The sequence below is a fragment of the Mytilus californianus genome, unplaced genomic scaffold (genome assembly GCF_021869535.1).
Source record: "Mytilus californianus isolate M0D057914Y unplaced genomic scaffold, xbMytCali1.0.p SCAF_6, whole genome shotgun sequence".
NCBI lineage: Eukaryota > Metazoa > Mollusca > Bivalvia > Mytilida > Mytilidae > Mytilus > Mytilus californianus.
Window position 1 is genome coordinate 86,901,163 of NW_026262712.1, and position 26,334 is coordinate 86,927,496.

Genomic DNA, 26,334 nt, shown 5'->3' on the forward strand with positions numbered 1-26,334 from the left:
ACACCCGTTTACTCTTTACAAAATTAGAAGACGCGCTGATTTTGCGTTAACGCGGAGGTAAACGCGAAAGTAAACCCCGTTTACTTTTTATGTCAACTGAAATTTCAGAGTTAACGCACAGTTAACGCGGCGTTTACAAGAAGTGCACGCGAGTAAACGCCGCGTTAACTTTTACCGCCCGTCTACATGTAATGCTTGGTCTGCACCCAACTGTACTTAATGCATTGAAAACCACATTTGTTACAAACACCGTGATGATTCTGATCAGAAACCTGGATCTCAAAAGCGCTTTCATAATATCAAAATAATAACATGAATACAAAATTTACATTCATTAATACCAATGCCATCACTTTTGGGAAAAATGTTAAAACTTATTGGGAGGAATTTTAAGCCATTTTTTTTTTATTAATTGGGAATTTTCTCTATTGGAAAAAGCTGAATTTCGGATGTAATTTGAGGCAAACAATATCACTGCATTGCACAGACCAGAAAACATACTATAAAAAGGGCGGGTGTAAAAAAAGAAGAGCAATAAAGCCAATACTACACCAAAAAGGAATATATTGGACGAAAACTTTTTCATTTAACAAATTAAATCCTGACCTTTGATAAATAACATGTAAAATAAAATAAATGGAGAATGTGTCTATGGGCCACAGATGCCCCCACTTGTAAATATGCATGAGTCAACTTCCACATACAGATGCAGGATTCACGTAGTTAAGACCGTTTTGTGATAATAAGCATAGTGTATAAGTTTCATTACATTTGGTTGAGGAAAACTAAAGTTAGAGAACGGAAACGAAAAATTCAGCAATTTTTATGTTTACCATGGGGCATATCTCATGAACGGTAAAATTGATGCCACCCAATTTCGAACTTGAGCTGTGTTTTGTGGTAATAAGCATTGTGTATAAGTTTCATAACATTTGGTTGAAGCAAACTTAAGTTAGAGAACAGAAACAAAATATTCAACAATTTTTATGTTTATAAAGGGGCATATCTCATGAATGGTAAAATTGACGCCATCCAATTTCGAACTTGATCTGTGTTTTATGATAATAAGTATTGTGTGTAAGTTTTATAACATTTGGTTGAGGCAAACTAAAGTTAGAGAACGGAAACCAATTTTGGGGATGTACGCGATGGACAGACGGACAAGGGTTACACTTAATGCCCATGACGCCTAGCGGCGGGGGCATAAAAATAAATAGATCATAAATACAACAAATCTAGGTTCAAAATATGACAGACATTTTGATAGCATAAGATCATGGAGGGTATATGTTACGGAATGGAAAGAAAGCAAAAAAGACATTATTCTGTCTAATGACTGACAACAGTTTCAATATTTATGACAAATCAATGTAGAATGCTTACAATGTACTTGCAATTATATGAAGGGGATATTAAAACAATTTTGAAAAAAAATAAGTTCCCAAGGATGGAACTTCAACCGATTCCATAACATGACTAAGTTCACAAGTCTGGAAAAAGAGAAAACAAATCCTGAAACAATTGCATAATATATATATATAGCTGGTGCACAACTTCAACATATATGCACAACCTTCCTTTGAAAATTCAGGGATCTGGGTTGAAAAATGTAGGAGTAATTTATTACACAAATTAGGTACCCACTTTTCCCCACCCACCCATCACTGTACTATAAGCAGGTTTTAGGCTTCTTCAAACATGGGCAAAAACTCATTTAATAAAAACTTTACAACAGACATAGTTTTTAATGACCGTATATCAAACTTTTAAAAGCAAAACTTGAATGTATATTTTTATACAAGTCTGAATCATATTGACAAGTTTGTACGTTTATTATATGACACTCACCTCCTGTAGTTAGAACTTGATCTAAATTTGGCAATGTCAAAGCTAGGAGCATGAGGCATGTGGATCATAAAGGCATTAGGTAAGACGTAATACTCATATCTGTAAAAACAAAATATTTTATGGTATTCTAGTGAGTTTTTATTTCAGGGAAAACTTAACTACAGTAATTTAAAATTCAACAGTAAACTTCAAAGTTACTGTTTTTGGTCACTTGAAATGATGTATCTTTCTAATTTGTCATACACCTGTCAGATGATGAAATTGTACATATTCATATGCAGTAGTAAATAATGCATTTATTTGTGAAATTTGCAGATATGATTAAAGACAAATGAACAAATAAGGCAGAATGTTGGCACCAGAGAAAATTGCCAGCAGCATGTTTTAGTCATCTGGTAAAATAAATAGAGCAAAATTGGTTATTTCTTCTGTAATCCCTTTCATTTTTTAAATACTGTAAATACAGGAATGATTTGTGCATGTATTAATAAGATTGTTGGTCAACAAACAAAAATGAAAAAATTAATAAATGCAATTTTAGGAAATACTTTTAGCTTCATACAAATAATATGATGAGAAGTTAATAAGTCAAAGATCACTGTCATCTTCAGTGGTATATGATCAATGGTAAATGATATATCATCTTGAGGTGATGCACTCATGTGCCAAATATGAAAAGCCTATGTTAAGAGATAAAAAAAGTTATGTTCTAGACAAGAAAATGACCTAAGATATGATTTTGGAGGTAAAGGTCATATGCGACGCACTGCCTTATGGTAATACATCTTCCTGCAAAAAATCATTAGTCAATGTCAAAAGATAAAAAAAAGTTTTTGCTTCGACAAGGTTGTTTTAGAACCAGAAGAAGAAGAAATAGTAAACATTATGTCTCCCTTCATTGAAAAGGAGACAAAATAAAAGATTATTATTGTAGAGCGAATCACTGATTTTTTTTTAGGAAGGAATTCCATTACAACATACCCTAAAACATCTAACTCCATTATATGCGAGACTTTGTTCCATCCAAACCCAACAAATCTTTGGTCAAACTTTGGAATGTCTTTACCGACAACTATATAAGGTTCAAAATCATGGTTCCATTCAACCTGTAAAAATAAACTAGACATAATACTACAACAGCTTTATTATCTGTAGTGCATATTTTAATCAAAATTGAGAATGGAAACAGGGAATGTGTCAAAGAGACAACAACAAGACCAAAGAGCAGAAAACAGCCCATGGCCACTGATGAGTCTTCAACACAGTGAGAAAATCCCGCACCCAGAGGCGGGCTTAAGCTGGCCCCTAAACAATAATGTATACTAGTTCAGCGAAAATGGACGTCACACTAAACTCTGAAACATATAAATGAAACAAAATTTAATAAATGTGGATAGTGTCCACATGTGGACACAGATGATGCCCCCGCTTGCATATCATACAGTTATAAAGGGACATAACTGAAGAACCGTAAAAGTGAGGCTACCCAAATTTCAACTTGATTTGAGTTTTGTGGTGATAAGCATTGTGTGTAAGTCTAATAACATTTGGTTGAGGCTAACTTAAGTAGAGAACAGAAAATAAAAATTCAGCAATTTTAATATGACCGCAAAAATTAAAAAAATTTTGGTCGTATTTTGGTCACCACTTTGTCGTCGTCCAGTATCAGCCGAAGACAGATGGTTTCTGGATAATAACTTTAGTATGAGTAAATAGAAATCAATAAAATTTTAACACAAGGTTTATAACCACTAAAGGAAGGTTGGGATTGATTTTGGGGTGTATGGTCCCAACTGTTTAGGAGTTAGGGGGCAAAAAGAGGCCCAAATAAGCATTTTTTTTTTTGTGGTCATATATTGGTATGATGTTGGCGTCCTCGTCGTCCGGCTTCGTCATCCGAAGACACATTGGTTTTCGCACAATAACTTTAGTTTAAGTGAATGGATCTCTATGAAATTTTACCATAAGGTTCAATACCACAAAAGGAAGGTTGGGTTTGATTTTGGGGGTTATGGTACCAACAGTTAAGGAATTAGGGGCCAAAAATAAGCATTTTTGTAACTTCCAGACAATAACTTGTGTGTTAGTGTATGGATCTCTCTGACATTGTACCACAAGGTTCTATATCACAAAGGAAATGCTGGGATTGCTTTTGGGGGTAATTGCCTCAAAATTTTAGGAATTAGGGGGCAAAAAACAAGCATTTTTCTAGTTTCATGACAATAACTTGTGTGTAAGTGTATGGATCTTTCTGAAATTGTACTACAAGGTTCCATATCACAAAGGGAAAGTTGGAATTGATTTTTAGGGGTAATTGCCCAAAACGTTTAGGAAAAAGGGGCCAAAAAGGGGCTAAAAATAAGCATTTTTCTAGTTTCCAGACTATAACTTGTGTTCAAGTGTATGGATCTCTGAAATTATACTGCAAGGTACCATACCACAAAGGGAAGGCTGGGATTGATTTTGGGGGTAATTGCCTCAAAATATTAGGAATTAGGGGCCAAAAAGGAAAAAAAAACAAGCATTTTTCTAGTTACAGGACAATAACTTGTGTGTAAGTGTATGGATCTTTATGAATTTGTACTACAAGGTTCCATATCACAAAGGGAAAGCTGTGTTTGAGGTTGGGGGTAATTGCCCTAAATGTTTAGGAATTTGGGGCCAAAAAGGGGCAAAAAAACAAGCAGTTTTACAGTTTCCAGACAATAACTTGTTTTCAAGTGTATGGATCTCTCCGAAATTGTACTGCAAGGTACCATACCACAAAGGGAAGGCTGGGATTGAGTTTGGGGGTGATGAATCATAATGGTGTTCAAAAAATTGGAGGGGGGGGATTTTTTTTCCTTTTTTTTTCTTTAAAATTTTCCATTTTCAGTTGGTTATTTTTAATTTATATATAAAAGCAAATAATAATGATATGGTTTGATTTCATCAAAAATTGAAATATTGGGGTTCTTTGATATGCTGAATTTAACCGTGTATTTAGATTCTTAATTTTTGGTCCCGTTTTCAAATTGGTCTACATTAAGGTCCAAAGGGTCCAAAATTAAACTTAGTTTGATTTTAACAAAAATTGAATTCTTGGGGTTCTTTGATATGCTGAATCTAACAGTGTATGTATTTAGATTTTGGATATTGGACCATAATAGGTAAATTTAAAAATTTTTAAGTTCTTAGACCACATTCATTCTGTGAAGTTAGAAAACGGAAACAAAAAATTTGTACTTGATCTTAGTTTTGTGGTAATGAATATTGTGTATAGGTTTCATAATGTTTGGTTGGGGCAAACTTAAGTTACAGAATGGAAACTAAAAATTTTGCAATCTTTCGATTTATAAAGGGGCATAACTCAATAATGGTTAAAGTGACACTACCCATATTCAACTTGATCAGCATTTTATCAGTTGAAGTCAAAATTAAACATTGCATTGTATAAAGTATTGATTGTAGTTGATTCAACTATAATCATGGACAAAGGAAGATAACTCCAATTTTAAAATTACTTGATATTTAGAAGAAAATAAAAATTTTGCAATTTTTCCATTTATAAAGGGGCATAACTCTAGAACGGTTAAAGTGACGCCACCAAAATTCAAACTTGATCTGTGTTTTGTGGTAATAAGCATTGTGTATAAGTTTCATAACATTTGGTTGAGGCAAACTTAAGTTAGAGAACGGAAACTAAAAATTTTGCAATTTTTCCATTTATAAAGAGGCATAACTCTAGAAAGGTTAAATTGACGCCACCAAAATTCAAACTTGATCTATGTTTTATGATAATAAGCATTGTGTATAAGTTTCATAACATTTGGTTAAGGCAAACTCAAGTTAGAGAACAGAAACCAATTTTGGGAAGTACGTACGTACAGACGGACAAGGGTAAAACTTAATGCTCCTACCGCTACGGCGGGGGCATAAAAAACTTACAAGACTAACAAAGGCCAGAGGTTCCTGACTTGGGACAGACGCAAAAATGCGGCTTGATTTAACATGTTTTGTGAGATCTCAACCCTCCCATATACCTCTAGCCAATGTGGAATAAACAAACACACAGCAATACACACAGTAAAACTCAGTTTAAAAGAAGCCAGAGTCCGATGTTAGAATAGGTAACAGAACAAGAGGCTCTCAAGAGCCTGAATCGCTCACCTGTATTTCAGAGGAGAAGATTTTAAAATGTTAGCAAACTTGATGAAAAAATTGTGTAAAATTGTCTTTAAAGGGCAATAACTCCTTAAGGGGTCAATTGACAATTTTGGTCATATTAACTTTTTTGTTGCTTACAGTTTATATATATCTATAATAATATTCAAAATAATAACAAAAAACTGCAAAATTTTTTTAAAACTACCAATTCGGTGGCAGCAACCCAACAATGGGTTGTTCAATTCTTCTGATAATTTCAGGGCCGATAGATCTTGACCAATTAAACAATTTTACCCCATGTCACATTTGCTCTAAATGATTTAGTTTTTGAGATATAAGCCAAAAACTGCATTTGACCCTTATGTTCTATTTTTAGCCATGACGGCCATGTTTGTCGATGGATACAAACTTCGGATACAATTTATAAACAAGATACCCTAAGGAACATTTAATTAAAGTTTGAAGGTAATTGGCCCCGTAGTTTCAGAGGAGAAGATTTTTAAATGTTAGCAAACTTGATGAACAAATTGTGTAAAATTGTCATTAAAGGGCAATAACTCCTTAAGGGGTCAATTGACAATTATGGTCATATTAACTTTTTAGTAGATCTTACTTTGCTGAACATTATTGCTGCTTACAATTTACATATATCTATAATAAAATTCAAAATAATAACAAAAAACTGCAAAATTTTGTTAAAACTACCAATTCGGTGGCAGCAACCCAACAATGGGTTGTTCGATTCGTCTGAAAATTTCAGAGCTGATAGAACTTGACCAATTGAACAATTTTACCCCATGTCAGATTTGCTCTAAAAGCTTTAGTTTTTGAGATATAAGCCAAAAACTGCATTTTACCCCCTATGTTCTATTTTTAGCCATGGCGGCCATGTTTGTCGATGGATCTAAGCTTCGGATACAATTTATAAACTAGATACCCTAAGGAACATTCAGTTAAAGTTTGAAGGTATTTGGCCCAGTAGTTTCAGAGGAGAAGATTTTTGAAATAGTTTACGACGACAGACGACAGACGACGGACGACGATGGACGCCAAGTGATGGCATAAGCTCACATGGGGCCCTTCAGGCCCCGGTGAGCTATAAAACTAAGCAAAATTACAATCATCAACATAAATTAACAAAAGACTACTAGCAGTTACTGACATGCCAGCTCCAGACCTCAATTGTTTTCTTTTTTGGCACATTGTCATCAACATATTGTATAGAAGTAACACAGGTTTCACATGTAGAGCAGGATCTGCTTTCCCTTCTGGTGCATCTGAGATCACCCCCGATTTTTGGTGGGTTCATGTTACTCAGTCTTTAGTTTTCTATCTTGTGTTTTGTATATTGATGTTAGCTATAGGTATATAGTCTATTAGTCTTTTTTTCACTTTTTGCTGTGCAATTAATTGTCAGGTTAATTTTCGACTTATCAGTTTGAATGTCCCTTTGGTATCTTTCTCCTGCCTTTTGAAACATGAACCATTATAAATAAAATATGTATTATTATTTTACAATGCTAAAATTGGGATGCCGCTAATACAAAAATCACCTTATTATTACAAGTGAAATCTTTTAAAATGACCAAATTTTAAAAAAAAAATCACTAATGAATAGCCTTGTACCTTTCTTTACTTTTGAATATAAATTTTTTTTGGTAAAACAATACAATTGTAATTTGTTTTTCAAATGTTTCGAGAAAAAAAACCCTCATTATTCTGACTTCATGCTCCACAATCTTTGCCAGAATTCTGAATCCTGTATGTTTTGCAAAGAAGGAGCAAATAACAATTCTTTGGTTTGACACAGCCAGGGATAGAGTCTACAACCTTAGACAGTTAAAGTATAAGTATGCTACCAACAGATCAATGAGTTTCCAGAAAACTAACATCATCAAAATGACACAGGAACAATCAAACAGAAATGTGGAGGAATTTCTAATAAAATTATCATTTTCTAAAATACATAATACTAATAGACTGATGTTATATCGAAAATTATTTCCAGATTGAACAATTACCTTGTAAGGCTGTGTAGAAATCCTCCATTTGGCATAATTAGTCTGTGCATGTCCTTTTGGCCAAACATGAAATCTATAAAAAAAAATAATGTAAATAAAATAAAAAGAGAAAATGGAAATGTGAAGTAATCAAGTTTCAAATTGTGCAATATTCATCCTGCAAAAGTTCTAAATATCTAAATAATTGCATGGCATTATCCATATAGACTCATATATAATTCTAAGATTTAGTCTAATATCGAAATTTATCAGAGTCAATATGATGATTGATGTTAAAGTATTTTATTTAATAAGATATGTTCAAATTATTACAGTTTTGTGGTCCTTTACATTGTCAACCAATTGACCTTTGACCTATGACTAACAAATAAGTATCAGTTCTGCCATTGAAAAGATTTGATGCAAGAGTGGACTTTATCATTCAGTTAAGTTGTTAAGTTGATCTTTGACATTTCATAATTCTGCCTCGAATTTGGGAAAGCCTATTCTGTACCTTTGTGTTTCAAATGCTGGAACAATTAATGTATGTAAAAAAACATCAATTAATGCTCGAGAAAAATATACAATATAATAAACAAAAAACAATTTAACCCCAGGTATCTTTAAGCAGGAGTATAATATGTATTCTCTGTTAGCTGTTGTTTATGTGCACCTACCTAAATGTGAAGAGATCACCCATGTCCAGCTGTGACAGTAATTCTGCCTTAGATTTAGGAAAGTCTATTCTGTACCTTTGTGTTTCAAATGCTGGAACAATTAATGCCTGTAAAGAAAATCAAATGCTTGAACACTTAATGCATATAAAGAATACCAAATGCTTGAACAATTAATGCCTGTAAAGACCACCAACTGCTTGAACAATTAATACATGTAAAGAACACCAAAATGCTTGAAGAACAATTAATGCATGTAAAGAACATCAAATGCTTGAACAATTAATGCCTGCAAAGAACACCAAATCCTTGAACAATTAATGCCTGTAAAGAAAATGAAATGCTTGAACAATAAATGCATGTAAAGAATACCAAATGCTTGAACAATTAATGCATGTAAAGAAAATGAAATGCTTGAACAATGAATGCATGTAAAGAACACCAAATGCTTGAACAATTAATGCATGTAAAGAACATGAAATACTTGATCAATCAATGCCTGGGAAGGAACAATAAAAGACTGTAAAGAATATAAAATGCTAAAAAAATAAAAGCATGTAAAGAACATTAAATGCCTGAACAATTATCAAAGGCCTGTAAAGAACATACACTTCTAAAACAATAAAATGCTGTAAAGTACATAAAATCTGGAATAATCAAAGCTGAAAAGACCATAAAATGCTTGAACATTTATGAATAATATAAAAATCTAATTCTCAACATATCATTTCCAACTTGACTATAAGTAGTAGACATGCAAAACATTTGTACTCAAATCGATTTCAAAAATAATTTGTAATAAATGTAAAACTGAAAATACATTCTTAAAAATTTGAAATTCATAGTGCAGATAGTTCATAACTTGAAGGCCATTGACAATGATTTATTTTTAATGTTGTTTACAAACTGGTACTAACTTTTTTACTGTTTTCCATATCCATCAATGGTAAAGCCTTCTTTAAATATTCATATAATCCATGCATGGGTAGGAAATCTACATCAGACAGGAACACATATGGCGTATTGACTTGTTTTAAAGCTACATTACGTAAATAGTTGACTGGATAATATTGCTGAAATATACATAAAATATCAAAATAACACAAGAACTATTAAACACACATTGGAAAGAGTGGAGAACTCTAGAAACCAATTTAATATAAATTTGATTATCTCCCCTTCAACATGTAAGACAAGGATTTATTCCTCCCAAGGTAGCATTCTACATCTGTGTACAGTTTCATCACATCAAGCCTGTTTGGAGGAGTTGCACTTACCAGATAGACAGATGGACAGACAGGAGGACAGTGTGATTCCTTTATATCCACCAAGATATTGTTTGTGGGGGTTGAGGGTGGTTTAATAAAAATTTTAAAATTCAATACTGAAAACTTACATTATTGTAAGAAATAGAAAGATTTTCTAATTTTTTACCATTAAGTCCCATGAGTCTGAAACAACACAATTTAAAAACAGTCCAAATCAAAAGTGAGCTTCATTTTCCTCTACAAACATCGTGTACAGAGTTATTGAAATCTACAAAGCAAAAAAAGTACTGTCTTTTGGTGTCTATAGTGCGCATTTGTGTATTGTGCGCACCCCCTTTATGGTCCAAGAAACTTGAAAAAAAAGTTTCTTCTTCGTATAATACACATAGACATTTTCGGAAAAGTCACAGCTCCAAAATCGGTAAAATGTTGCTTGAGCATGATTTTTTTCGGCAAGATTTAATGAGAAGTCATGATTAATATCATGGAAAGAATTTATTGTAGCTGAATAAAGAATTTTAATAGTTATCTATTTTTTATAACCCACAAGTTAATGTTTGTTGTTTGTTGGCAAACAGGAAGTCTAAACTGGAAGTTTTTTAAATGGTCACCGTTATGTTATGAATTAGTGCTGAAATAAATTGTTAAAATCTAATAATTTTTATTTTTTGTTTGTTGATTCTAGCTGTTAATCTGGATTATCACACCTCAATCAATGGGTCTAATTGATGTCAAAACAAATCAATGACAGGTTCAACTTGTTCCTAATTAAATTCGTTCACGTTACAATTATGGGATTATCATGTTTTCAATCATAATTTCTTGATTGGTTTTAAACAGTTGTTACTGTTTAAAAGTTACAAAGTAGAAACGTATTTATAAAATAAATGTGGATAGTGTCCACATGTGGACACAGATGATGCCCCCGCTTGCATATCATATAGTTTTAAGGGACATAACTGAAGAACGGTAAAAGTGACGCTACCCAAATTTGAACTTGATCTGAGTTTTGTAGTAAAGAATTGATAAGAATTAGTGGATTCGTAAACGATAATCAACGAGGGACTTTAGTCGCAAGTTGATTATCGTTTCCGAATCCACTACTTCTTATCAATTCTTTAGCTCAACCCATTTCTAGTAAAACGACTGTCTGTTTTACGTTTTGACAATGAATCAACGATATTTCATAAAAAAAGTTTCGTATTTTGTTTTTTTTATCTATAATAGCTGGAAATGATTATATCCACACGGTTCGCATCTATATTTAGACATTTGACAAGTTAACATAAGTTTAAGATAACTTAAATGGGGTGTTAGCTCCCCTTTTTAACACACGATTTTATTTTTGTATATACATATTTCATTTAATGTTTAATCATTACAAATTATTTAAATTGAATTGATTTTGGTATATTTAATTTATTCAAAAAGACATATATTAATATACAGAATTTATTTATCTTGTTTTGAAAAGTTAAAAAAATTTAATTACCAAAATTTAGAACCTTCAAAATTTATATATATAATATTTAGCAACATGATTTGGTAAATTGAAGACTAAAGACCGTTAAGCTGTTCTTAGTCAAATAAATATTGTTAGCGTTAATGCCATAAATCTGCTATTTAATAATGCTCAAATTCATGTTCCTTTCCTGAAGTATTAAAATTGTATGTTTACGATTTAAATTGAACAATTATATTTAAATTTTGTTTAAACTGTTTCCGTTTCATTAAGTTAAGATTATTTTAACGTTATTACATTTGGCATATATCGTTCACCGGTCAATAAACTAGTTTTATCTGTGGTAAGCATTCTGAATCCCCATCAGAATTGCTCTTGCTACGGATGTACAATGAATAATTATGTTGATTTCATTAATTTACCTTCAAGGTGTTCATAGCCGTGATTGTCTAGTCGTTGGTAACGAATGTCACAACGGTGATATTAACAGTGCAAAGTTCGAACCTTGTATCCGGAATGAAATTTTTTCATTGTAATTTTTTTCTGGACCAAAATATTGTTTTAATCCTAGAACATGTAGAAGTATTATATATTTCATTTTCATACAATGGCGATGATTTTGTTTCTGCTTTTACTGTCAAAGAAGTAGTTTAAACCCCGATTTCTTTTAAAAAAAACAATAACACCCAAAATAAAACAAATTCAATAAACATGAACAAACCAAGATATATATATTTCATTAGATTACAAAAGCGAATTATCAATGAGACAGAAATACAGTTAAATGACATGTATTGACAATTAAGCGCTTTAAGAGTACTATTCATATCATGATAGATGTCAGCCATCGTGGTCTAGTGGTATCATGCATAGATTGAAGACTCTATTGATTATGAAGAAAATGCGCGCGGGTTCGAATCCTACACATGCCATTCGTTTTTGAGAGGATAAAACATCGTAAGTTAAAAGTTTAAAGTTATAGTATAAGTTCTCTTAAGTTAATACTGTGGTCAGTGGAATCTTGAAAAATAATCTACAGTAAGAACAATAGACTGACGTCAGAGAAATGGGTTAAGTGGTAATATGCATTCTGTGTAAGTCTCATAACATTTGGTTTAGGCTAACTCAAGTAGAGAACAGAAACTATAAATTCAGCAATTTTTCTATTTGTAAACACGCATAACTATAGAACGGTTGTGTATAAGTTTTATAACATTTGGTTGAAACAAACTAAAAAATTCAGCAATTTTTATGTTTATAAAGGGAAATAACTCAAGAATGGAAAAAGTGTTGACCTCATTTCGTACTTAATCTGTATTATGTAGTAATAAGCATTGTGTATAAGTTTCATAACATTTGGTTGAGGCAAATTAATTAGAAAACGGAAACAAAAATTTTGTACTTGATCTTAGTTTTGTGGTAATGAATATTGTGTATAGGTTTCATAATGTTTGGTTGGGGCAAACTTAAGTTACAGAATGAAAACTAAAAATTTTGCAATCTTTCGATTTATAAAGGGGCATAACTCAATAATGGTTAAAGTGACACTACCCAAATTCAACTTGATCTGTGTTTTATCAGTGGAAGTAAAAATTAAACATTGCATTGTAGAAAGCATTGATTGTAGTTGATTCAATCATGGAAGATAACTCCAATTTTAATATAAATTACTTGATATTTACCAGAAAATAAAAATTTTGCAATTTTTCCGTTTGTAAAGGGGAATAACTCTAGAACGGTTAAAGTGACACCACAAAAATTCAAACTTGATCTGTGTTTTGTGGTAATAAGCATTGTGTATAAGTTTCATAACATTTAGTTGAGGCAAACTTAAGTTAGAGAACGGAAACTTAAAATTTTGCAATTCTTCCATTTATAAAGGGGCATAACTCTAGAACGGTTAAAGTGACGCCAGCAAAATTCAAACTTGATCTGTGTTTTGTGGTAATAAGCACTGTGTATAAGTTTCATAACATTTGGTTGAGGCAAACTGAAGTCAGAGAACAGAAAACTAAAATTTTTCCAATTTTTCCATTTATAAAGGAGCATAACTCTAGAACGGTTACAGTGACGCCACCAAAATTCAAACTTGATCTGTGTTTTGTGGTAATAAGCATTGTGTATAAGTTTCAGAACATTTGGTTGAGGCAAACTCAAGTTAGAGAACGGAAACCAATTTTGGGATGTACGGACGGACGTACGTACGTACGTACGTACGTAAGTACGTACAGACGGACAAGGGTAAAACTTAATGCCCCCACCGCTACGGCGGGGGCATAAAAAAAACTTCTCATAGACTAAATCATCAAATTACAATGTTAAGTCACATGACTGGGGATCACCTGATACAATAGAAAAAAATGGCAGTTTATCTTTTCAAAACGAGCGTGGTTTATTCAATTTTCATACACTTATCTTCTACCCTCCATGATGAACACATACAAAAACAGTAAGTTATGACCACAAGAAACACAGAGGCTAAATTAACCGACACCAAAAGCTTCATTGTGTCTTTATTAAGACATGGCAAACTTCAGGATTGCAAACAGATGGACAAATTTACACGATAAACGTAACTACAGAGATATAAAATGTATTTTATTTGAATAAAACATGACATATCAAGTACAATAAGATACATTGAAATATTCTTTATAAAGCACAAAAATGTCAGTATTCACCTTTGAAGCTAACAAAACCTTTAAATAGACTTATTAAGAAGGGATATAGTTACGATACTGTTGTCAGGTCATTAAAGATTGCATATTTTGGCGTTAATATTGATTCCCTTATAGGGTCTTTGCATCGGCACTAAACACATTTATTTAAAAACCAGTTGTTGGCATGACACGGGTTATGTTCTTCTCATATATGTTATGATGGTATGATACTAAACCCCTAACGGGAAGGATTGTGCCTGATATTCATATGATGAAGACATAATCTTTCAATCAGTTTAATTGAAGTCTGGAGCTGGCATGTCAGTTAACTGCTAGTAGTCTGTTGTTATTTATGTATTATTGTCATTTTGTTTATTTTCTTTGGTTACATCTTTTGACATCAGACTCGGACTTCTCTTGAACTGAATTTCAATGTGCGTATTGTTATGCGTTTACTTTTCTACATTGGCTAGAGGTATAGGGGGAGGGTTGAGATCTCATAAACATGTTTAACCCCGCCGCATTTTTGCGCCTGTCCCAAGTCAGGAGCCTCTAGCCTTTGTTAGTCTTGTATTATTTTTAATTTTAGTTTCTTGTGTACAATTTGGAGTTTAGTATGGCGTTCATTATCACTGAACTAGTATATATATTTGTTTAGGGGCCAGCTGAAGGACACCTCCGGGTGCGGGAATTTCTCGCTGCATTGAAGACCTGTTGGTGACCTTCTGCTGTTGTTTGTTCTATGGTCGGGTTGTTGTCTCTTTAACACATTCCCCATTTCCATTCTCAATTTTATATTACAAATATAACATGTAAAACATAATAAAAACCGAGGTTTTAGCGAAAAATTCCGTACTCTTCACTTCACCTGGTTTTTTCTTTGTTGAAGGACCTGAAAAAAGACTAAGAAAATGCTTGTAGGCATGTATAATGCGCACCCCTCTTACAAGAAACACAACCCAGGGTATAAATGTGCGCACTATACACACCGCTTGATGATATAAAGCAAATTCGAGTTGTTGTGGGACATGTAAAGTGTTGATTGATAACAAACAGGCCAACTGATTACTGTTGGTCAAAGGTCACAAGTTGAGGGGGGCATCATATTATCTTACCCCATCTCTATAAACTACATGATATCCTATATTTTTCCTCTGCATCAATACTTCTGATTCCTGAGCATATCGTAAGAATTGTTGAGCCTCTGCATCAGACATGTGAAGAGCTAGACTGATAGGGCCTTCCCAATGTCTACAGATTGTTTCTAGCATTTGAAGTCTATCCATGCTTAGTTGTGCCACTAATGTCACATCCCATTCTGTTGGTTGGTAATCGAAGTCCAGGTAATACAAGTGTGTACGGTGTACAAGGATACGTTCTCTTCGAAAATCATAACATTCATCATCTTCATTCAAAGCACTCAACTGTAAAATAACAAAATGTTTTAACTTCATACATCAAAATAATATTAAGTGGATCTTACATCTGACTATAATAAGTTAAAATTGTTCACTAAAATAAATACTTTGGTGATGGTGTTAGAAGGCATTTTTGATTTCATTCCCTGATACATTAAGTTTTACTTGATTAATCCCTTTCTATAAAAATGCTAATCATCAGAAACTTCATCCATCAATTTATTAAATTTACCTGCTGTTCAATAGGGTTTTCTTGACTGTTATCACATCCAAACAATTCACGTCTCAACAAATTGGCATCATACTCCAGGAAAGTCAGATACAAATTGTGGAAAAATTCTAAATGCTTAATTTTTACTTTTAATTTCTTTGGTGAATTCCAGTGGATTATCTAAAAGAAAACAAGAGTAATTTTAACTATTCTTGCAGAATTTCAATCTGTTGTTTTATCAACACATAAATAGTAATTTCTTGTTTATTCTTAAGAAAAGAGTTTTTTATAGCAAACTAATGTAATGTAGTTTTTTTATAATTTTTTATATCGATGAAAAGTTCAGAAACAAGATATAACAGTTCTAATGTAATTGTTTTTCATTCATATTTACCAAAGCATTAATTTCAAGTGTTATCATTTAATTGTGTCTTACCTTGAGATCAGAGATTTCACTGTAACATTGTTCACTACGAGTGTTATCACTTAATTGTACATTCCACTGACAGGGTAACTGATACAACAGATAGGGATGAAGTTTTAATACTGTATTAAATATATCCTGAAAGTAACGACATGTTTCATTTAAGACAGTTTTAACTTGCTTCAGAAAAAAATAAATCAAATTTAGAGGACTCATACTTGTCATCTGCCTCAATCGCCAAGACAAAGGTCAAATAGAGTTCATTTAATTAAAAAAAAAAAATTTTAAGTTTTCATAAACTGTAAATTTATTGACTAAAGTGTCAGATCTCACTTAAATTGTATCTTCATATGTTATATTATTCTGCACTTTTTACAGTTAAATTTTATGTCTTTTAAATATCATTCCAGCAACACTCAAGAAAAACATACTATGAGGTAGTGTTTGTTTAAATTTGTTTTGTGATCAACTGTCAGCAATCTCAGAAATCTTGTTCCAACTTTCTGATGTACATTTTCTGTAAAAGTTATCTATGTTCATTTGTTATGAATTTATGTGTAAATAGGACATTGTGCCCACACACTTTTTATCATTCTTCTTTCAATGTACATTAAACTGCAAAATCTGGATCAAAGCCCTAATTTGGCAAATAATGAACAAGTGTACTTTGTTTCAAGTATTATGGTAAACTACCTTGAACCAAAACTTTAATCTTTAAACAGACATACAGACAAAAAATATTATACTGACCCCTTCCATGAAAACATATTTTATCAAAATACTTGAAGCGAAAGCAGTCCAACTAAATTGGTAATTGAATACCTAACTGTATAAGTTAAGATATCAGTAAATCACCTATAAAGGCATTTTTTATAATTCTGTATATGTCATTTTTTTAAATGACCAAATTGTCCACACATAGAACAAGTAGACTTACAAAGATTTTACACTAACAGCAACCAGTATAGATTTCTCATAACATAGTGATTATCATTTTATCAAAACCCATTTGATTTGTTGCAGATGAAATACCAACTGCATGTTTTACCACCATCTGCTAAGCTAAGCATGTTGAAATAAGCCACATAATTTATCCTATTTTACCTGATCTGCTAATGAAGTATATAACATAGTCTGTAATTCTTCCTGGGCTACTTTAGTCCATAATTCCATCCATCCCATATCACGTAACTTTTGTAAGTCAAGTAAGATAACTCCAGTATTGAAACCTCTACCCTGAAACATATAAATGTACATATAAATGTCTATTATCACTGAATTAGTACACATTTTTGTTTATGGGCCAGCTGAAGCACACCTTCGGGTGCGGGATTTTCTCGCTGTGTTGAAGACCCATTGGTGGCCTTCAGCTGTTTTTTGCTCTTTGGTCGGGTTGTTGTCTCTTTGACACATTCCCCATTTCCATTCTCAATTTTATTACGGTAGTCATGTATCTATAGAAAATAAAGAGAGATATATAGAAAATAAAAATACTTTCAGGGAATAACAACTATCATGCATTCATATCAGAATCGATACCGGTATATCAAACCTGATTCTGGTATCAAGTAAATTGAATGGCTATCTACTTAATCATGAAAGGAAACACTTTTAATTGGAACCAGTTCATTAATAATCAGTCCTAAAATTTACATATAAGTAACATGAACAATCAACACATCTATTAACTAAAAATGTATGTACAAATGGGACATGTTTGTCTGCTGAACCACATAAGAATAAAAATAAAATCTTTTGAAAGGAAAGCTTAGACTAAATAGTAAAGACCACAAACATTCCTGTTATGAAGGAAAACACTATTAATGAGCAAAACAGTTTCCATGATGCATGTAAACTTAATGATTTTGTCTATTTGAATTAACATTCTATCTATATGATTTGTTAGCATAATAAGGTCTTAAATTCAGACTTTAGGGCAAATCATTTTTCTATCCTCCTCAAACTTATTAGGATTATTGTTGAGATAAGTAGTAGAATTTTCATCACAAATAGAGACATTTATTATTCTTTGTTATCTGTAGTTAATGATATAGATGAAAAAGAGGGACGAAAGATACCAGAGGGACAGTCAAACTCATAGATCGAAAATAAACTGACAATGCCATGGCCAAAAATAACTAGAGGCTCTAAAGAGCCTGTGTCGCTCACCTTGGTCTATGTGCATATTAAACAAAGGACACAGATGGATTCATGACAAAATTGTGTTTTGGTGATGGTGATGTATTTGTAGATCTTACTTTACTGAATATTCTTGCTCCTTACTATTATCTCTATCTATAATGAACTTGGCCCGGTAGTTACAGTGGAAAATACTTTTAAAAATTTACAAAAATTTACAAAATTTATGAAAATTGTAAAAAATTGACTATAAAGGGCAATAACTCCTTAAGGGGTCAATTGACAATTTTGGTCATGTTGCCTTATTTGTAGATCTTACTTTGCTGAACATTATTGCTGTTTACAGTTTATCTCTATCTATAATAATATTCAAGATAATAACCAAAAACGGCAAAATTTCCTTAAAATTACCAATTCAGGGGCAGCAACCCAACAACGGGTTGCCTGATTGGTCTGAAAATTTCAGGGCAGATAGATCTTGACCTAATGAACAAGTTTATGCCATCAGATTTGCTCTAAATGCTTTGGTTTCAGAGATATGAGCCAAAAACTGCATTTTACCCTATGTACTATTTTTTAGCCATGTCCGCCATCTTGGTTCGCGGGCGGGGTCATTGGAATCATTTTTTAAACTAGATACCCTTATGATGATTGTGGACAAGTTTGGTTAAATTTGTCTTAGTAGTTTCAGAGGAGAAGATTTTTGTAAAAGATTACAAAAATTTACGAAAAATGGTTAAAAATTGAATATAAAGGGCAATAACTCCTTAAGGGGTCAACTGACCATTTTAGTCAAGTTGACTTATTTGTAGATCTTACTTTGCTGAACATTATTGCTGTTTACAGTTTACCTCTATCTATAATAATATTCCAGATAATAACCAAAAACTGCAAAATTTCCTTAAAATTACCAATTCAGGGGCAGCAACCCAACAACGGGTTGTCCGATTCATCTGAAAATTTCAGGGCAGATAGATCTTGACCTGATAAACAATTTTACCCCATGTCAGATTTGCTCTAAATGCTTTGGTTTCAGAGATATAAGCCAAAATCTACATTTTACCCCTATGTTCTATTTTTAGCCATGGCGGCCATCTTGGTTGGTTGGCCGGGTCACCGGACACATTTTTTAAACTAGATACCCCAATAATGATTGTGGCCAAGTTTGGTCAAATTTGGCCAAGTAGTTTCAGAGGAGAAGATTTTTGTAAAAGTTTACGGACGACGGACGCAGGACGACGGACGACGGACGCAAAGTGATGAGAAAAGCTCACTTGACCTTTCAGGTCAGGTGAGCTAAAAAGACAAACAGACAAATAATAGTACAGATGACACAACATAGAAAACCAAAGACTAAGCAACACGAACCCCACCAAAACCTGGGGGTGATCTCAGGTGCTCCGGAAGGGTAAGCAGATCCTGCTCAACATGTGGCACCCGTCGTGTTGCTTATGTTATTACAAATCCGGTAAATAGTCTAATTCGGTAAGTCACATTCGTGAAAAGGGAGGGTATTGTAGTTACGACATAAGGAACATATCCGATATCATCTGTGAAACGGTCAACCAACTCGTGATGGCGTCCGTAAAATTATGAAGGGATGACTTCAACTTCACCATTTGGAACTCTTGGTTTAATAGCTTCCTTGTAAGCAGCAATCCTCTGTCAAGGAAATCATGACAGGAAACACAAGCCCGGGAATATCGTATCAATTGGGAGATATAGACTCCGTATGCAGGCGCTGCTGGAATGTTGCTACATAGAAATGGAAAGTTTACAATTGGGAAGCTGAAATCATCTCTTTTGTCGTAAAGTTTTGTTTTCAACCGACCCTCATTGTCAATTTCTAGATGTAAGTCAAGATATGAGGCAGACTTAACTGACTTAATAACTGATATTCACTTTTATGTTTTTCTTCATTTGAACAGTAGGTTATTATTCTTATATGATGACCATTTGTCTTTGCAAAATATCTTCCTTTCAGAAGTTCATTTTAATATAATCCTTAAACATGTGATTTATCTTTCTATATAACATGTACAATGATGATCTTGATGATATACATTAAACTTTATTTACATGGAATAATATTCTTTCTCTAGAGAAAAATAATAATAGGAATCTTTTAAAACACACATCATATAATGATGTGATAATAGCTAATAATAATCTGCACAAAATATATTACTGTACCAGAGCTCGCCATGGTCTGTGATTCTTCCAAAGTTTACCAAGGTACCAGTCACTTTGGTTCTCTACCAGTCCTATAGTCTGAAATATCATCAAAATTACTAATGCAAAGCTTAATATCAATCTAACAAAAAAGTATAATCACAGATTATCTGAAGTGTAAAATGAAAAGATATTTATAAACGAAACTGTCAGCTCCTTATTGATGTTTCTATTTTTTCTTGTTTTTTTCACGACATGATTTTTTATCACTATAATTCTAAAACTTCACTCTCTCAAACAGAGTTACTGGTCAACCTGCTTTTGCATAGTCACAATAACAGAGAATCTTTGCTATATATGTATAAGTTAACAGCTAGTCCTAAACAAGAATGTGTCCATAGTACACGGATGCCCCACTCGCACTATCATATTCTATGTTCAGTGGACCGTGAAATTGGGGTCAAAACTCTAATTTGGCATTAAATTAGAAAGATCATATCATAGGGAATATGTGTACGAAGTTTCAAGTTCATTGAACTTCAATTTCATCAAAAACTACCTTGACCAAAAACTTTAAACTGAAGCGGGACAGACAGACGGACGAACGGACGGACGAATGGACGGAGGGACAGACGGACGAACGGACACACAGACCAAAAAACATAATGCCCCTAGGTGGGGCATAAAAATCATCCAAGATTCCTATTATAGTAGTTGTTTTGCATTACTCAGTTTTCTGTTTTCTCTGTTCTGTTTTGTGCACTATTTTCATTGTTTCTAAAACACTCTCTTGTCTGTTCCCATTTTAAATAAATGTTTAAGAACCATCATTTTTACCTTTAAATGTAACACTGCATTCTTTCCTTTAATACTTGGTCATTCTGTTGATTTAATCATATAGATAACCTGGTACATTTTCATTCATTCCATTAATTTTATTCAATTATCTTTCTTTATTTTACATTATATAACAGTAAGGTATTATTCTAATCTGCTGAACAAAAACATTTACATGTTTTCAAACAATAGGTATAGATCAGTGGGTTTTCCCTCCATTGGTATCGTAAAATATCAGTTAAGAGGTACATTGTGAACCTTTTTGGTGAGTAGTCGAGTCACATTGCGTAGAGTGACTAATATTTTACAATATCTATACAAAGAAAACCTGATAATCTGTTTATCTTACTAATTCTGGTTATTTTTTCCTCCTCAAGCCATTTTTTTTACACTTTGTTGTCCTCACTGAAGTAAGCTTTTTGAGGTCTGCTCTCACAATGTGGCATTGCTGATAACTTCTCCTTACACATTGTTATTTTGCTGATAAGTTCTGCTCAAACCTCATAAAGCCATGATATGGGAATTAATGATGACTGAGTAGGGTACGATAATTAATAATATTCACCTTTTTCCCTTTTAGAATGCTGAATATTTTCCACAGCTCAGCTATATCTGTAGCAAATGTCACATCTGTATCTAATACTATAACCTATCGAAGTAAATTAAATAATTTTACATTAGTTTAAGTGTGTGTCACATCAGAAAACATTTGATGGCAAAAAAAGTAATTGATTAGTTAACATCATTTTGTCAAATGGCTCAAAACTAAGGTCAGTCATTGTCAAGCCCATAACTCAAAATTGGTGTATTTATCATTCAAAGTTTACTCTAGTGCTTAACGGAAAACTGTAAAGCAATAAACAATAAAAGTTGCAATTAAGAGGAATTAATACAAGATGGATGGAAACATGTTGAACCATACCAATTTCATTAGAAACCTTTTCTTTTTATTTCACATTCATAAGAATTCTTGTTTCAATTCTGCTAGCTTATAAAACAAACGAAATTTGGCATTGTACAAAGGAATTCTGACACACCAAATTCAATAATTATTTTTTGTTAGATAGAAAATATTTTCAATGCTAATTTTAAAGGAGGTATTTTGAAATATTTTTTATTATGGTTTTATTTAAAATAAGGTGACCATATCAATAAATATATAACATTTTTTTGATTAAGTATGATCTATTCTGTTGTGAAATTCTCATGATAATATAGTTGTATAACCAATTTAGTAATACAAACCTTGGAGAGATTTTTTGGTAAAGTTTTTGGTAATGTTAACTTCATCAGACCAAACACCCCAGAGTAATGTTTATTAGATATCCATACTACATCTTCCTACAATACAACATGTTCATAGCTATGTTTAAAAACTCAGGTAAAATTTCACAACACTATGTCAACTCAGATGTTTACACAAATTCAAATTATTATAATAAGATAAAAAAAAATATTTCAATTATATAACTTAAAAAAAGTTTACACAAATTCACATTATCAATTTTTTCACTTTTTCTAAAAAAAACGCATTGCATTATATAAATTTCTGAATTTACATCATTTCTAATAATATTAATTTTAAATTACCTGAACTTTGTCTGTTGAGTAAAAACTGACATTTACTGAAATACAGAAAAAATTGTATGTTCAATGTAATGAAAAGTAAAAAAATGAAATTGAATTTATAAAAAACTGAAATAAATTGAACACAAATTAATTTTCTGAGATACAAGCTAGTACTGAAAAGATAGCATTATGACAAGTTGTGTATTAAAACCAACGAATAAAAATTTTCCCACTAATGCATACCTGCCAACCTCTGAAACCTTCAAAGAGGGAGATCTTGCGCAAACGACATTTTCAAGTTAAATATATGACCTGTTTAAGTATTCATCTACAAAACACCAAAAAGACTTAATAAATATACTTTATTTCTTCAATTCATGGTTATAATCTATACAAGGTGGGGTTTTATTTAGCCTTTTTCAATACCTCAGAGTCTCATAACTCATAAGATTCCATATATTGATTTTGTTGTGAGTCTCACACTAAGCATGCTTTCAAACATCGTACAGACCACCAGAAGAAATCGAAAAGTTGATTGAACATGATGTGCAAAAAGATTCATTGCCAAGTGAACTTAGTCGTAAAAATTCAAAATCTTTCCTTCAAATCTGCTTGACATTTCGATTTGCAGTTATCTATTTCTTCTTTTTACATTGCCACTTGGTCCAGACAAAGGCCTCTATCTTGTTGGAGTTGGCATAGCAGAAATGAATTTCGATTACTTAATTTTAATTCAAATCGGCAAAAAAATTGTTATAAAAGTGCATGTGTTTCAGACAATGTCTCTATTAAATTCATGGGTGTAAATAGAATAAAATGCTCCGCTAAGGCACAGCTTGAAACAACCGCAGAGGTCGAACCCTGAACAGTTGGGGCAAGTATGGACACAACATTCAAGCTTGATAAAGCACTGAATTTGGATAGTCCTATAATATAAGACTTCGGAGTTCCATATCAATTACATTCAACGTTTTTTATTGGATATTTTTTTTTTACTATCAATGTTGAAACCCGAAAAAAGCATTAATCGATAAGACTTCGGGTTTCAACATTGATAGTATATTATAGGACTATGAATTTGGATTGTAATTAAATATTTGACACAGCATAGGTTTCTGACACAGAATGAATGTGGTCTAAGAACTTTTAATTTACCTATTCAAACCATATCATTATTATTTGCTTTTATATATAAATCAGAAATAACCAATTAAAAATGGAAAATTTTAAAGAAAAAAAAGGAAAAAAAATCCCCCCCCCCAATTTTTTGAACCCCCTTATGATTCATCATCCCCCAAACTCAATCCCAGCTTTCCCTTTGTGGTATGGTACCTTGCAGTACAATTTCAGAGAGATCCATACACTTGAACACAAGTTATTGTCTGGAAACTAGAAAAATGCATGTTTTTTGGCCCCTTTTTGGCACCAAATTCCTAAACGTTTTGGGCAATCACCCCCAAACTCGAACCCAGCTTTCCCTTTGTGATATGGTACCTTGCAGTACAATTTCATAAAGATCCATACACTTAATACACACAAGTTATTGTCCTGAAACTAGAAAAATGCTTGTTTTTTTCCCTTTTATGGCCCCTAATTACTAAAATTTTGAGGGAATTACCCCCAAAATCAATCCCAGCCTTCCCTTTGAGGTATGGTACCTTGCAGTACAATTTCAGAGAGATCCATACACTTGAACACAAGTTATTGTCTGGAAACTAGAAAAATGCTTATTTTTGGCCCCTTTTTGGCCCCTTTTTCCTAAACTTTTTGGGCAATTACCCCCAAACTCAATTCCAGCTTTCCCTTTGTGATATGGAACCTTGTAGTACAATTTCATAAAGATCCATACACTAACACACAAGTTATTGTCATAAAAATAGAAAAATGCTTGTTTGTTGCCCCTTTTTGGCCCCTAATTCCTAAAATTTGAAGGCAATTACCCCCAAAATCAATCCCAGCATTCCCTTTGTGATATGGAACATTGTGATACAATGTCAGAGAGATCCATACACTAACACACAAGTTATTGTCATGAAACTAGAAAAATGCTTGTTTTTTGCCCCTTTTTGGCCCCTAATTCCTAAAATTTGGAGGCAATTACCCCCAAATCAATCCCAGCATTCCCTTTGTGATATGGAACCTTGTGGTACAATGTCAGAGAGATCCATACACTTACACACAAGTTATGTCTGGAAGTTACAAAAATGCTTATTTTTGGCCCCTTTTTGGCCCCTAATTCCTTAACTGTTGGTACCATAACCCCCAAAATCAATCCCCACCTTCCTTTTGTGGTATTGAACCTTATGGTAAAATTTCATTGAGATCCATTCACTTAAACTAAAGTCATACCAATATACGACCACAAAAATTTTTTTGCAGTCGTATAATAATAGTTTGATTTGTTTTTATCCAGAATATGCATGAATATTTGCTACAAGACTTTTAAGCAAACAGCTAGATTAATATCAAATAATTTGTCCTCTGTACAATTATAAAAATGATTATGCCTTTTGTACACACATAATGATGTCATTCTCCTGACTGGTCCCCTGTCACTTTAAATTCAAGCACTCATCTATCAGTTAGCAGTCACACATATAATGTAAAAGAGGGACAAGTGTCCATTTGTCTGTGTCTCAAAACTAATCACCAGTTACAAGAAGCACTGAAGTACATACAGATCACAGATTAAGGAATTACATTTTGACCAATTTTAACCCTAATGAGGACAGGTTCGGTTGCAAATTACTACATAGTCAAAATAAATGTAAATACCTTCAGGAACATTCCATGTGTCAAACAGACGACTTAAAATTAGTTGAGCTATATGATCTGATATAAAGTGGAAGTGGAGAGGATTCTTTCTGTAGAACAGTACACTTTTAATCAATGTGACAACACTCCTTGTGGCACTGTGTCCAGCACATACAATCGCTATGTGTATTACCTGTAACAAAATTTTTTAAGTTTCATTGCTGATTTTGCTATATAATCTATATTCTTATTAAAAAGGAGAAAACAAATAAAGAAATTTGTGCTAAAACTCTTCTGTTTGCATTTTTGCATTTAAAGAATAAATGTTGTAAATGTCAATAAAACAGATGCTCAAAACCAAAAATTTACAGAAACAAGACATTTAGAGGTCACCATAGTCTTCAACAATGTGAAAAGGCCATAAACTTGTGGCAATGGTATCTCATAATTAATATGATCAATGCTCCCTTTATTGTATTCTCACAAATGTGACAATAACATACATCCACCAAAATTATTGCTGATTTATAATGCATAATATAAAAGTTACAAAGAAATCAAATATAGTTTTATTGTGGTGCTACTTTGTATATATTGGTTTTATTTTAGCATGCAGACATTTCAGGGCTTTTATTGCTGGTTAACATGTACATGTATCTCACACTTGTTATTTCTGGTTGAAAACTTTGATTTCTGAGTCAGCATTAAGAAATACAAGAAAAATTGAATTGCCTATCTATCTCACATATTTT

The 26,334-nt window shown here is 32.6% G+C and overlaps 1 protein-coding gene across 2 annotated transcripts in view; it reads right to left on the reverse strand.

Annotated features, from left to right (window-relative positions):
- Positions 1-26,334, reverse strand: part of LOC127705940 (xylosyl- and glucuronyltransferase LARGE2s-like) — a 46,010-nt gene that overhangs the window by 11,836 nt on the left and 7,840 nt on the right. For both annotated transcript variants that reach the window (XR_007984121.1, XM_052210303.1), the window contains exons 5-18: positions 25,604-25,775; positions 22,850-22,884; positions 22,505-22,600; positions 21,825-21,908; positions 20,444-20,521; positions 17,216-17,347; positions 16,124-16,249; positions 15,709-15,867; positions 15,174-15,482; positions 9,586-9,741; positions 8,672-8,778; positions 8,016-8,088; positions 2,830-2,954; positions 1,849-1,947 (exon numbers count right to left, since the gene is read on the reverse strand). Coding sequence is in view for 1 of the 2 variants with exons in the window: in XM_052210303.1 (XP_052066263.1) it covers positions 1,849-1,947; positions 2,830-2,954; positions 8,016-8,088; positions 8,672-8,778; positions 9,586-9,741; positions 15,174-15,482; positions 15,709-15,867; positions 16,124-16,249; positions 17,216-17,347; positions 20,444-20,521; positions 21,825-21,908; positions 22,505-22,600; positions 22,850-22,884; positions 25,604-25,775 (1,751 nt within the window). In the remaining variant the exon portion in view is untranslated. The remainder of the gene's footprint in view (positions 1-1,848; positions 1,948-2,829; positions 2,955-8,015; positions 8,089-8,671; positions 8,779-9,585; positions 9,742-15,173; positions 15,483-15,708; positions 15,868-16,123; positions 16,250-17,215; positions 17,348-20,443; positions 20,522-21,824; positions 21,909-22,504; positions 22,601-22,849; positions 22,885-25,603; positions 25,776-26,334) is intronic.